This window comes from Prionailurus bengalensis, chromosome B3, assembly GCF_016509475.1.
Source record: "Prionailurus bengalensis isolate Pbe53 chromosome B3, Fcat_Pben_1.1_paternal_pri, whole genome shotgun sequence".
In the NCBI taxonomy this organism is placed as follows: Eukaryota; Metazoa; Chordata; class Mammalia; order Carnivora; family Felidae; genus Prionailurus; species Prionailurus bengalensis.
Window position 1 is genome coordinate 781,095 of NC_057355.1, and position 13,348 is coordinate 794,442.

The 13,348-nt window shown below is 58.9% G+C and overlaps 1 protein-coding gene across 3 annotated transcripts in view; it reads left to right on the forward strand.

Annotated features, from left to right (window-relative positions):
• The first annotated feature begins 1,343 nt into the window (after positions 1 to 1,343).
• TBC1D2B (TBC1 domain family member 2B) overlaps positions 1,344 to 13,348 on the forward strand; it is a 67,227-nt gene continuing 55,222 nt past the window's right edge. For 2 of the 3 annotated variants that reach the window (XM_043554593.1, XM_043554595.1), the window contains exon 1: positions 1,344 to 1,662. In XM_043554593.1, the coding sequence (XP_043410528.1) occupies positions 1,345 to 1,662 (318 nt within the window). In that variant the 5' untranslated portion in view covers position 1,344. Of the gene's footprint in view, positions 1,663 to 2,572; positions 2,969 to 13,348 lie in introns of those variants that run through there. The other variant, XM_043554594.1, reaches the window with a different exon arrangement.

Consider the following 13,348-nt stretch of genomic DNA (forward strand, 5'->3'; position numbering starts at 1 on the left):
ATCCCACTCCTGCTCTCTCGCCTCCCCCATGCTGGCTGGTCTGCTGCAGGACTGCCCTCTCAGACGCTGCTTAGGACAGTCGTGTTCACTCTACGACAGTAATGACAGCTGGGACCTATGGAGGGCCTACTATGTGCTAGGCACGTGCTGAGCACTTTGCTGTGCATTTCTCCTGTAACCCTCACAAGGACAGTAGTACGAACTGTATTATCCCCACTCCCTGGGTGAAGAAGCTGAGACTCAGAGAGGTTAAGTAACTTGCCCAAGGTCACACCTCTGGTTAGTAGCAGAGCTAGAAGACGGATCCCATCAGTCTGACTCCAGAGACCACCCCCAACACCTGTGTTTTGTGCTCAAAGAGAACCCAGGGCATGAAGGTGGGGGCCACGCCCAGCAGATCCTTGGGGTGGGGGTGGGGGCGCCCACCAAAGCTATGTCCCGCGACAGTGAAGGTAGGGGGCATGTCTGGCTGGCTGAGCTCTCTCTTCCCGGAAACTGGTGGTGCCCTGCCCATCTCAGAAGGCTCAGCTGTCCGCCTTTTACTGAGTCTGTTAACGGACCTGTGTAAAAAAACGCGGAAGGAAGACGGCGCGGTGTTTGCTTTGAGTTGGCCCTTTCAGAAACTCGGCTATTACCTTCCTCTTTCAGCGGAAGTGCACTTGGCACACGTGCTCCACTGGTCTCAGGTGCACGACAGTGACCCGCCGGTGTCGCTGCTACATCAGCACCGGCTGTTCCCTGAGCTGCACCTGGAAGCCTGAACACCCCCATCCCCGCCCCCCTCCGGCGAGCGCCAGATTCTTCTCTGCTCCGACGTTGTGTCTCTGTGTGTTTTTCAGTTTGTACACGAGGGCCTTGGGTCCACGTTGTCGCCACCGGCAGGGTCTCGTCGTTTCTCACGCTTCCTCTCTTCTGGCGGCGGCCGGTCTGCACGGTCGTGGCCTCTACCGGGCCGCCCCGCCCTCCGCGACCGTTCCCCGGGGCCCCGCCCCCCCAACTCCCGCCGTCGGCCGCCTCCCCGCACCCCGCCCCCTCCCGCAGGTGCTGCGGGCCCCGGGCGAATGGCGCGCACAGGCGGCCCGGGGCAGGTGCCGCGGCCCTCGTGCCTCCGCGCAAGACGCAAGCTCCCCGCAAGGCCGGGTCGGGGACCGCCACGCTCGCTGGCGGAGTCGGCCCCGGGACGGAGTCGGCGGGGGCGGCGAACTACAAGTCCCAGGCGGCCTTGCGCGCCCGCGGGCCGTGCGCAGCGGCGGGGCGGGGCGCGCGGGGGCGGCGCGGGGGCGCGCTGACGGGGGCGCGCGAAGCCGGGGCGGCGGCGGCGGCGGCGGCGGCGGCTGGGCGGCGATGCCGGGGCCCGGGGCGCGGGCCGAGGAGGAGGAGCGGGAGGGCGCGGCGGCGGGGCCGGCGCGGCTGTGCGGCTACCTGCAGAAGCTGTCGGGCAAGGGCCCGCTGCGCGGCTACCGCAGCCGCTGGTTCGTGTTCGACGCGCGCCGCTGCTACCTCTATTACTTCAAGAGCCCGCAGGACGCGCTGCCCCTCGGCCACCTAGACATCGCGGACGCCTGCTTCAGCTACCAGGGCCCCGACGACGCGGCCGAACCCGGCGCCGAGCCGCCCGCGCACTTCCAGGTGCACAGCGCGGGCGCCGTCACGGTGCTCAAGGTGGGAGCGCGCCCCCGCCCCTCCGGCACCCCGGCGTCCCCGTCCCTCCCTGGCGACCCCGGCGCGGGCGCCCCCGTCCCTCCCCTACGCCCGCCCGTCCCTGGAGTCCCCTCCCCTACCGCCCCCGTCCCGGGCGTCCCCGGCCCTCCCCGCCCCTGGCGCCCACGTCCCTCCCTTCCCCGCCCGCCCCGGGGCCCAGCGGACCCGGGCTTGGGGCTGCGGGCTGCGCAGTGCCCGGACCCGTCCTACGCCCCCGCCGCTCTCTTGGGCTCCCCGCGCCCTCCCGGGAGTTCGCGACTGAGGGCTCCTCGACTGGCCTGGGTTACGACCCCTTTGTGCGTCCGCTGCCTCTTTTGTAACGTGGGGGTAACGGTGCGTCTCCCTCGTGGGGCGTGGGGTTGAGTGGGATCCGCCGGTTGCCCTCGTGCTGCACACAGTCGGGGGCGGCGGGGCCCTTAGAGGTCACTCACTGCAGCCCCTCCTGGCGGGCAGGGGCGCTCTGTCGGGGTCGCACAGCCCGAAAGTGGCGGAGCCTGTTTTCTTGGGAGAGGTGGGAAGGGGTTGCTTTAACCGGGTCCGCCCGAGCGAGGCTTCCTTAATCTTGTAGCCGAGACGGGGTGGGAGACACACAGGCCTCCCCGCCCTCAGGTCCCGGGGGCCCTCCTGCTGAAGTCTGCATCTCCTTCCTGGCCTCGGCCCCCGCCCCCCTCCCCCGAGCCCCCACCCTCAACCGTCTTCCGTGTCGCGGAGCAGCAGGGCTGCGCGGGCCCGGGCCAAGTGCAGAGCGGCGGGGGCCTTGCGGAGTCCCTGGGCCTGGTGAGCGCACAGCTGTTGCCGGACCTCCGAGCCGAGCCGGCAGCAGCTGGAGCTGGAGCTGGAGCCATTCTCAGAGCCGCCGCTGCTCAGCTGTTGCGGTTCAAGCAGACTCTGGGTCCTGGGTTCTTCCAGGCCCTTCCACACCGCTCCAAGTGGGTGCAGACGGCCTGTTCCTCCAGAGGAAGCCAGGCAGGGCTGCAGTTCAGCTCAGGCTGACTTAGAAACCGTTTGTATAAACTTGGGAATGACTCCAGGAGCACCCGGACTTGTGCCAGAGAAAGGCCTGTCCTCACTGCGTGTGGACCGCCCTGTGTCAGATGCATTTACTGTGGGATTGTTTGTTGAAGAACGAAATAGAGCATCCTCTTTCAGATTGTCTTAGAGGACTTCCGAGTCCTCTATGAGGTTTGTCGTTTAGAAAAATGCGAATAATGTTGGTGTGGACCTGAGTGGGGCTTTGAGGTTGAGCCTGAAGACTGTGGTGGGAGAGGTGAGTGGTCTGGAACTCCCCCGGGTCTGCCGCGCGCTTGTGCTGGGCGGCTTACGCCACCCGTCTGTCCCAGTGTCCTTTTCAGTCCAGGGAGAGTCTCCCCTTCCTCGAGTTGTGAGCGTCCAGGAAATGTCGTGGGAAATGGCTGGCGCAGAGCGGGCACCACGCGGCAGCCACGTGAAACAAGCAGTGTCCGTGGCCAAGTACATGGTATGGTCATGTGACAGACAGAGTATTATGCAGCAGTGAACGTAAAGAAACAGCTGTCGACACGCTTGGCTCGTAAAACCGAGCAAGAAAAGGTTACGGAATGGTTGCACACAGACGGTACCGTTTACGGACCGGTTAAAAAGGTCACGCAGATGTCTGTGTGCTGAGTGGTGGCCACGTGGGGTGATGAGCCCCGGACTCAGGATGGAGTTTACCCCTTGCCGTGTTTACGTCTGGGACGGGTGGCGGGTGCACCGTGCTTCTTACGGTATTCTGTCCACCTTTGTGTGCATTCAGAGTATTTTAAGGAAGGAAATGAGTTTTGATGTGGATTTCATGTGGATCACCGACTGGGACGAATCTGTAAAGCTGAGGGTCTGCCTTACAAAAACCGTGGGAACGGAGACACAGGCAAGGCCGGGTTCCAGAGTGGGGGCTCACTTGGAGGAGGAATTTCGGCGTATAGTGATCACTTTTGAGCTGCGGGTGTAAAACTTCTGTGGTGGTAAAAGTGGAAATTAGTGATTTATGTTCCTCCCGCTTTTCAGGTCCGAGAACTGATTCCTGTAAGAGCTGACGCTTCGTTTCAGGGTCCTCGGCCATGGGGGAGCCTCTGACTTGCAGAGGGGAGCCTCAGGTTAGTGAGGAGGCTTTGGCTTCGGCTGGTTGGGTATCATTTTACAGATACCATTTCTTTTGACAGATGAGTTGAGGAAACGAAAAATCAGCAGTTTGCGTACTGTGTTCTCATGTGTTTCTTGTTTTAAAGCGTCTGTCAGCCCTCTCTGGCAGAGCTGTGGTTTCGCTGGCTTTTTCCGAACGTTTTACCGCTTGCGTCTTAACGAAAGCTGATACTGGGATTTCTTGCTAAACTTCTCTATTCCTGAATTCAGGGATCTGGTCCAGCGCCTTATATTACAGATTTTACAAGGAGTGGAGGCCAGAGAGGGGCTGTGATTTGCCTGAGATTGGAAGCTAGACTCAGACCCTCTTTGAAAGGAGAGACTCCGGGAATAGTTGGGTGTTCAAAAGGCAGAATATCTAATTGTGTTATCTGTTGTGACAAGTGTGCCTTCTTTGACTCTGAATACCAGTGGTTTGGGATTAGATAAGGGGTAGTGGTTTTCCCTTTACTGCATTTGATTTCTGCCTTTTTCATGTAGTAAAAAGGCACCGGGAACATTCTGCACTTGGAAGTTGGTACAGTGGTCAGGCAGAGGCCGATGCTTCTGGGGCCGGCGAGTCTGGTGTGCTGGAGGCTTCTCCCCGGTGCAGGGGACAGTTGTGGAGCGAGCTGGCGCGCAGGGAGGACTGACTGCGGGTAAAACAGAGCAGGAGCCCCTCTCCTCCGCCAGGTCTCTGCAGCCTGGGGCGCCCCGGGCATCACCAGACTGTCAGCAGATGCATCCCCTCCCTGGGCCCCTTTCTTGGAGCTGTTTGGTGCTCAAACGGACGTGGTGTCAGTTTCTGAACCACGCGCAACTACACAGGCACGCGTCCTTACTCTTAACCCACTTTTGTGGGAAGGATGCACATTTCTCTGGTGTTGAAACCCCTTGCAGCTTAATGACAGGCATGTGTTAGCTCGGGGGAGCCTGGTGTGTCCCACACAGAAGGGAGGCGCTGAACCGGCCTTCTGGGCTGAATGGTTCTGCTCGGCTGTCGGGCCCTAGAGGTCCACTCGGCGGTCTTCAAGTGTCATTGAGCTGTTTTATCAAGACCTGACTTCTCATGGGTTCGTCTCGGTCTCCCAGTTAATAAGCTCCTAAGAAGCAGGTGCTGTGTCATCGTGTGATGTCACCGTGGCTTCCTCTGATCCATCATCCACAGCGTGGCCGGCACCCCATTTCCTGATGTTTGTATCCTCACCTCGCGGACGCTGCCCGCAGAGTAGGTGCCCAGGCAGACGTCTGTGGAGTGAAAGCATAGAAGGGGATCACCTTCTGGTTTGGGGGCAGGCCTCGGGCCTCTAGAAGGGTGAGCCAGACCCCTCAGGTGAGCTGACTGTCCTGGCGTGCAGCACCCACGAGTACAACAGGCGTCCGCTCTTCAGAGAGCTTCACCCCGATTCCGGCTGGTCCCGATTTTCGGTCTGTTGTGTTTCACGTCCGTGGCTGGACTCTGAGGAGCTGGTGTAGTTGGAGGGGGAAGGTTTTAACGACAGGGCCACAGAGTAAATATTTTAAGTCTCATCACCGTGCTGTTTCTCTGACTGCTCCGCTCTCATGGGACAGAAACAGCCAAGAAGCGAGCGTGGCAGCATTTCTATAATTTTTATCTGTGGCCTGAGATTTGAATTTCATGTGATTTTCACATGTCGCAAAATATGTTCTTTCCGTCTTTTCCCCCCAACCATTTAAAAGTGTAAAAACCATTCCCGGCTCATAGGTGTATGAAAGTAGGCGGTGGGCTGGGGGTGGCCCTGGGCTGGGGTTGCTTGAACCTCCTGTTTTAGGAGGGCCTGGGGCACTTCTCGTCCGCTCACTCATTCCCTCTGCTTAGGCCCTGGGGGCTCAGCTGAACAAAACAAGTCCTGTCCTTGTGGGGCTTTCTGGAGTGTGTGGAGATATGGATAACACCAACCAGTGCTGCACACTGTGGAGGGGACAGGGGTCCCAGTGTGTGTGTGTGTGGGGGGGGGGCGCTGGGAAAGACTTGCAGGGGTGGGGGGGGGAAAGGAATGATGGGGGAATGCCAAGGGCCAGGTGTCAGCCAGGGAGATGGGGGGCACAGCTTTTGGCAGGGGAGGCCTTTGGGGCCGAGGCCACAGGAATCAGCAGTTTTCAGCAGGGGTTCAACCTTGTTTTTTCCTCTTCCACACCGGTGGTTGGGTCGTGTCTGATATTTTCATCTAGGTACGTTGGACGATTATCTAGTCTGCGTAGTAAGGGTTGAAGCGTTTATGTCCCACGCTGGCAGGAAGGTTTGAATTGTGAGACTGGAGATACGGTTGCCCTGTGCTTCTTAAGCACCGCATTTCGGGGGCAGCGGCGTCTGGGAAGCTGCCCCACCCGGTGGACTGCCTTTGCTAGAACATTCCCAAATCCACCTTCACCAAATTCTCTCCTGTTCCACTTCTGCTCGTATGCACGTTACCAGTTTCCTTCCCCTTTGGACGTGGCCGTTTCCCCGAGAAGAGGAGGGCCGAACGCGTCCGGGGTTGAGGTGTGGACACCAAGTGCCAGCTCACGGAGGCTTCGGAGGGGCGGACAGGTGTCCTTGTTCGGGCGCCTTTACCCATCAGCCGCTGGGTTTCAGTCTTCCTGTCTGATCAGAGCGAAATTCCTCCAAGGAAAGCAAAGAACCCTGTTATTGTAGAAATGACTCTCGAAGTGGGGCTTAATTAGGAACCATCATTTCTCTTAGAGGTTTATGCAGTAGGGTCTGGGTGACACCGGGGTGGGCGTCTGCCTACATCCCCGAGGTCCAGTCCTCGGCTGTCACAGAGTGAGCGCAGTGTGGATGGCGACGCTTCTAACTCGCGCCCCCTAAGCCCCTAAATACTCGGCCTGCAGCGGTCGGTGACGTGCGAGGCCCCCTGGGTGGGAAGAGGCCAGGACCATCCCTGGGGAGCCTGCGGATCCCACAATTTCCCAGATAAGCTGTAGCTCACCAGGCCGCTCCGGAAACCCTGAGCAGACAGAGGTTCGGTGCTGTCGCTCCTGGAGGTGGGTCCAGTCCCGTTCGGGTATTGGAGCGCCGATGCTGTGTCCTACCAGGGTACGTGGCCGCGGGCAGAGACTGTCTGGGAGCACTGCCTCCCCAGCATTCAGGGGAGTGGCAGGCGTGTCGTAGACGCTCAGTGTGACCGGATGCCCCTGCGGCAGTGTCAGACACATCAGCGAGTGTCTCGAGAGCATCTGCTGTGCTGTAAGGTTATGCTTTCCCTGCAGATGTGGCGATAGTTTTTCCATGCATTTAAGAAACTATAGTATCGGGACTTGAAAAATAGTCTAGCACCTGATGCCTTTGGAAAACCTTCGCAGAGAAGCCGTGTTTGGCTTCAGGATTCAGCGCTGGGCGTGAAGGTGGGATGCCTGCCGGTGTCTTGATTCTGGGGGGCGGGGGTGGCATCTTCCCAGAGTAAGCGAACAGGAGGGGTCCTGTATGTGCAGGACCGATTTGTATGTGGCCCGGAGCCAGACGTCTGTGGTCCGTGTGATAATCCTGTGAATACTGCAGCACTGGGGAGACCTTGTGACGGTCATCGAGGGCTCCCCGCAGGAGGTCGGCCGGGGAGTGGTTGGGTTTTGGTACGATTGCATAGCTGCTCACAGACGGAGCTCCTCTTGGGCCAGCGGGACGTGTTCCCAGTCATTTGCTTACCTTTCCCAGGCTGATTTTGTGGGAGAACCGGAATCTGGTGGGGAGGGGTCCGGAGCCGAGTCCTTCAGACTTCTGGCCCTTCCCAGGCCCCCCAGAAGGGAGCAGTGCTCCGTGTGCGCTCGGTCCGCCCCTCAGAACGGGTCTGAGTGTCGGATGGCAGGCCTGGTGGTGGATGGGGGTGGGCAAGGCCGTGCCGTCAGAGGTGTTCACCTTGCATTATAGGAATTATTTGTAGGCAGTGGGCCCGATTTTCCTGTCCCTTCAGCTCTGTGATGTCGAGGAAAGACTGTGCTTGCAGACAAGGTGGCCTGACTTTCCAGGAGTGACGTGGTCAGTCAGCCTTTCGCCTAACGGATCTTGTCGAGCGAGGCCGTGATGGGCGCCTGGTGAGAGTCAGGTGCTGTCTCTGGCCTCAGGGAGCTTGTCCTGTCCTGTTCTGAGGTGTGATTGGGGCATTGTCCTCAGTGGCTCTGTGGGTCGGAGGAAGTCATGACGTGCTTTTGCTCTAAGGGTCATTTATCCCCGAGTCAGGATTGCTCGGGCCTTCAAAGGGCAGCGTGCCCCGACCCCGGGGGCCGAGTGAGGGATTGGGGTCCCGTAGCGGGGCGGCAGCCGCTTGGGCGCTAGAGTCTTCCCCAGACACACGAGGGATGTGTCATTATCTAAACCTAGCAGTTTGTGGCACTTGCTTCGTATTTCGACTTTAATCCATCGGTAGGAAGTTAGGCTCACGTGTAGCGGGTGGTGCACAGACACCTGAACCTCCCCGTACCCAATCCGTGCTGCAGCCTAGGCTTAAGAGGATTAGCCACGGGAGATTTGGAAATGGACGGTGTGGACGATAAGCTTCCCCATGGGGCTGCCTTAGCAGTGAGTGAGGCAGTGGTGTCTCCCTGCAGGGATGAGGCGTGTGCCAGAGGCGGACAGACCTCTGCTGCCTGGGAGCCGTGCCCGGCGCCCCCGCAGACCCTGTCCCGGTGGTCTTTCTTTCAAATCTGCTGTTTAAAGGAACCATCTTTTTCAGAACCGTGGTTCTCAAACTGCATGTAGGAAAGGAGCCTCCTGGGATCCTGTTTCTGCACAGTCGGTCCTGCCCCAGGGATCCCGACTCGGTTGGTAGGCCGGAGTGCACCTCGGGAATCCGCATGTTTATCCGTCACCCCGGCCCTCCCGCTGCAGCTCTGGGGGCCTCTCTTCGGGAACCAGTGCCGTCCTCCGGATCGTGACTGAGCCTTCCCCCTGGCTGTGAAGTCCAGAGGGGCCGGGCTGCTGATGGTTTTCTGTGCGACTGGAAGCAGTTGTGTGGACGGAGACCAGTGAGGCGTGAGCCCCTTACCCTCAGGTTGACGCCCTGTGGTTTCTGCCTGCACATCTGCTTTGCATTCTGAGTTTCTACGAGCAGTGGTTTGGGGCCTGGCACCCCGCCCCAATTCCCCCAGGCCCTGAGGTTTGTGTCTCCTGGGCCAGTAGTGCTGCCCAGCGTCCTGGGGGTATTTCTGGGGGGTGCGGTTTAGTGATCGACTCCACTGAGGAGCTCATAAGGACTTGTAGAGCCCCCAGATTCTCACCCAGCAAAGGGTGAGTAACAGAGTGACCTAGGGGAGCCACCCAACACTTTCCTGAGACACCAGCTCTGCCCAGAAGACTGTTAGAAATCAGCATGCCTCCCAGATGGCTCGCAAACTCACTTAAAGGGTAGGATCTCTGGTGCCACGTTCCCCTGACCCCCCGGGTCTCTGGTGTGTGGGGCCTGGAGCCTCCCCTTCCCAAGCCCCAGTTCCTAAAACTTCATATTGTCATTCATTCCTGTGTCCTATTTTTTTTTTTTAAGTTTATTTATTTTGAGAGAGACCGTGGGGAGGGGGAGAGAGAGAATCCCAAGCAGGCTCTGTGCTGTCAGGACAGAACCAGATGCGGGGCTTGATCCCAAGAACCGTGAGATCAAGAGTCTGACTCTTGCGGCGCCTGGGTGGCTCAGTCGGTTAAGCGTTTGACTTCAGCTTAGGTCACGATCTCGCAGTCTGTGAGTTCGAGCCTCATGTCAGGCTCTGTGCTGACAGCTCGGAGCCTGGAGCCTGCTTTGGATTCTGTCTTCCTCTGTCTCTGCCCCTCCCCTGCTCATGCTCTGGTCTCTCTCTCTCAAAAATAAATAACCATTAAAAAAAAATTTTATAAAAAAGAGTCCAATGCTTAACCGACTGAACCACTCATGTGCCCCTCCCGTGTCCTACTTTTAAGTTAAAAACTGAAGCCGGAACAGCGCAGTGCTGTGTGGTGTGTGGAAACATCATAGGCAGGGTGGTGCGGGGCTGTCCACGGGCTGCTGGCTGTGGCTGCAGTCTGCATTTCTCCTGAGTCCATAAAACCCTGGCTCTCCCTGATTGTGCAACAGCAGAGCTGATAGGGAGCCACAGGAATGCAACCCTGTGGCCACTCGGAGGCCACGTGCCCCTTTCTCTCTGAAACAGAAAGCGCCTTGACGGGCTTCCGTACTTCCTGCAGGGAGAGCAGACCCAGAGAGTGGCCTTGCCCTTTTCTTGGCGAAGTCCATCACCTGGCCCGGCCCCCCACGATCCCTTATCTGTGGTGCCGCCTCATCTGTGAGCGTGCATTTGCTTTGCCGCGTTCCTTGTCTGGGCCCTCCTTCCCTGACCCTTGCCCTCGGTTGCTCATCTCTGTGACATCGTTGAAGCTGGAAAGATGTCAGCTGACAGGTGGGTCTGTCTCGGGGGATTTGCTCTTTGAAAGAGGGTGCTTGAGTGGTGAAGGGGGAACCCCTCTGGTGTCTGTGTCCCCGAGTGGGTGGGAGGTGGGGTCTGGGTTCTTGCCCAGCCTTTGAACAGGATGGAGACCACAACTCATGTAATTTTTTTCATCGCTAACGTGAAAATGCTCATTTCGAGTTAGCAGTTGGAAAAGGTAGGAGGCGTGTGCTCGTGGCACCCACCGAGGATGAAGGTCGGTGCAGACGCGTGCGCTTTCCGGGGGCCGGAGGGCCCGGACGGACGCCCTTCTCCGTGTCTGCCACTGGCGTGGACTCAGGCTTCAGCACCCTCCCAGGGAACAACTACATCTGTTTCATTGGTACGGGGCCAGATCTCCTGAGATCCTGGCCAGGCTCGTGATTTCGAAACATTCAGAAGAAAATTTGGAACCTAAAGTTATTTATCAGATTTGGGTTGTCGTCTGTTTTTCCTCTGAGTCTTGTATCATCAGACCACTTACAATATTCTTGTGCTTTTTATTCCTTATGGAGGAATTACCTTAGATGCGCCTTGGGGATCTAGGGCTTTTCCAGGCTTAAGAAACAAGATTCCCTCATGACAAGCAGACATCGTGTCCTTTTAAGCAACGTGGCCGGAGAGGTGCAGACTGGGTCCGTCCCTCTGCGCACCCTCCTTTCTGTGGCTCTTCGGAGACTGGTGATCACGCCGATTCTTCCCGCCCTGCAGACGTGGGTGGGCCCCGACCTTCTGGGGAGGAGCCCAGGGTCTGCACTCTGAGCGCCCGACCGTCATGCTGTGTCGTCACATAGGGCAAGACCGGTCCTGCCAAGGACGGCAGGTGGGACGTCTGGACCGGGGCTTGAGGCGTGCATCGGAGCTCGCAGGTGGTTGGTGGGGCAGGCGGAGCGGGGCTGTGGAAGCCGACTTGGGCTCTGCTCGCGTGTGGCGTGGGGAGGGCTGCCGTTCTGCGGAGTGGGGTGAGGCGTGGGCCGGTTAGCGCGCGCACTGCAGGGCCCGCGGAAGCCATCAGAGTCTTGAAGCTTGGGGTGCGGGTGACCTCACCGGGTGGGCGTGAGAAGAGGCTTTGGGGCACGCCGCTGCCGCGGGGGGCCAAGGCGGATGAGCCAGGAGAATGCCAGGGGGCGCCAGCCGGGAGCTGGACAGACCTTGACCTTGGAGAGTTGGCGACACCCTCAGGCTGGAAAGCAGCTTCTGTCTTCCGTGCCTCGTGCCTCGCGCACGGCGCTCCCGTCGTTCCCCGCAGTGGGTCCGCAAGTCGCGCGCTCAGCTCAGACTCGTGGCTGAGAGCGCCCAGTGGACCCTGCGGACCGACGGCCGTGCTCCCTGAGACCCCGCTCTGTGTCGCCCCTGGCGCGGAAGCTACCTTTGGCGCGAACCGCTCCGGATTTTACGTGCACCGTGTCAGTATTCGGGAGGTGCCGCAGGGAGATGCGGAGATGGGCGTGGTCGTCCTCCTCCTCTTCGAGGGACAGACGAGGGACAGACGCGGGCTGGAGCTCTGGCGGGGCCAGCCAGCGAGGTCTTGGGTGGCGGAGGGGACGCGGGTCGTGGCTGCCCAGGGAGCTGCTTGTGGGGCCCCGTTCTGAGCCGGACGTGCGCCACCTCCTGTGACCCTCAGAGCCGGCTCAGCAGGTCGGTTCCTCCCTTCCCGTCCCACCCGCCGGCCGGTTGCACACGTTGCCTAACAGCACGCGGCACGGGGGTGGGAGGGGGTGGGGGGTGGACGGACAGTGAGGCTCCAGGCACCGTGCGCGAGCCCGGGCTCAGCGGGTGATACCGCTCTGGCCGCATGTGCCCCGCGTTCAGGTTGATGTATGGCACGTGGTCCGTGCTCACGTGACAGCGCACCTCCCCCCCCCCCCCCCCGCCCACGTGCACGTCACGTAGAGGCCCAACGTGTTCTTCCGGCGTGTGTTTACGCACGAGGAGCGCTTGAGAGGACGCACCCCGCAAGGTCAAGTTCGTTTCCCTCTTTTTCCTCCTTTCCCACATTTTGCACAGCAAATGCAGATTGTTACTCTTCTTTGAAATAAAAGTCTAGAAAGACAGATACCATATGTTTTCACTCTTATGTGGATCCTGAGAAACTTAACAGAAGACCATGGGGGAGGGGAAGGGGAAAAAAGGGAGGGAGGGAGCCAAACCGGAAGAGACTCTTGAAAACTGAGAACAATCTGAGGGTCGATGGGGGGTGGGAGGGAGGGGGTGGGGTGGGTGATGGGCATCGAGGAGGACACCAGTTGGGATGAGCACTGGGTGTTGTATGGAAACCAATTTGACAAATTTCATATTAAAAAAAATGAAAGTCTAAAGTACGCTGTTTTTTAAAAATGTTTATTTTTGAGAGAGAGAGCATGAGTGGGGGAGGGGACGCGTAGACGTTTCCTCTGCAGGCCGCCTTGGGACTAGAAAGGTCTCTGCGGTCCACGATTACGGGCATGTTGGAGTAGCCACGGCTCTTTTGTTGCCTGGACAGGAATCAGCCCCGTGACGCGCCCCGCCTGCCCGGGCGTCCGTCTGTCCCTGTGGCTCGCAGTCCTGGGCTCTTCCCTGGCGCGCAGGGTCCTCGGGGCCTCCCGGGCGCTTCGGGGGCGCGGTTCACGGCTCACGGCTCGGCGGGAACCTTCCCCCAAATTCTTGCCGACGCCGAGTCAGCCCTTCCATCTACGAGGTTCCTGTCGCCAGAGGCAGAAAGAGACAAACTTGATTTTAATCCTTTAGGCATTTCCTGGTGACTTAAATGACTTTTGTTGTACATTCAAATCGTGAATCAAATTTGAATCCATTTTCTTCTCTTCCAAACTTTTAACTGGTTGTCCTGATGCCATCGCTCAATAACTAAGGTCTTTTCCCTGCTGATTTTCCTTGAAGTGCGACATTTGGTATCTGCTCTGTGTTCGATTTGCTGGCCGCGCGGGCCTTTGTCACGCGCCTCCCAGCCTCGTAGGGCACAGCCCCAGGCCTTGTGTTTTTTGTTCAGAATCTTGCAGGTTAAACTGCAGATGAATTTCAGAATTTCTGTGCTGTGCTTTGAAGAGCTCCTTTAGAATTTTGACCGGATTTTTGGGAAGTTTCTGTGATGCATGAGGATTTCTTC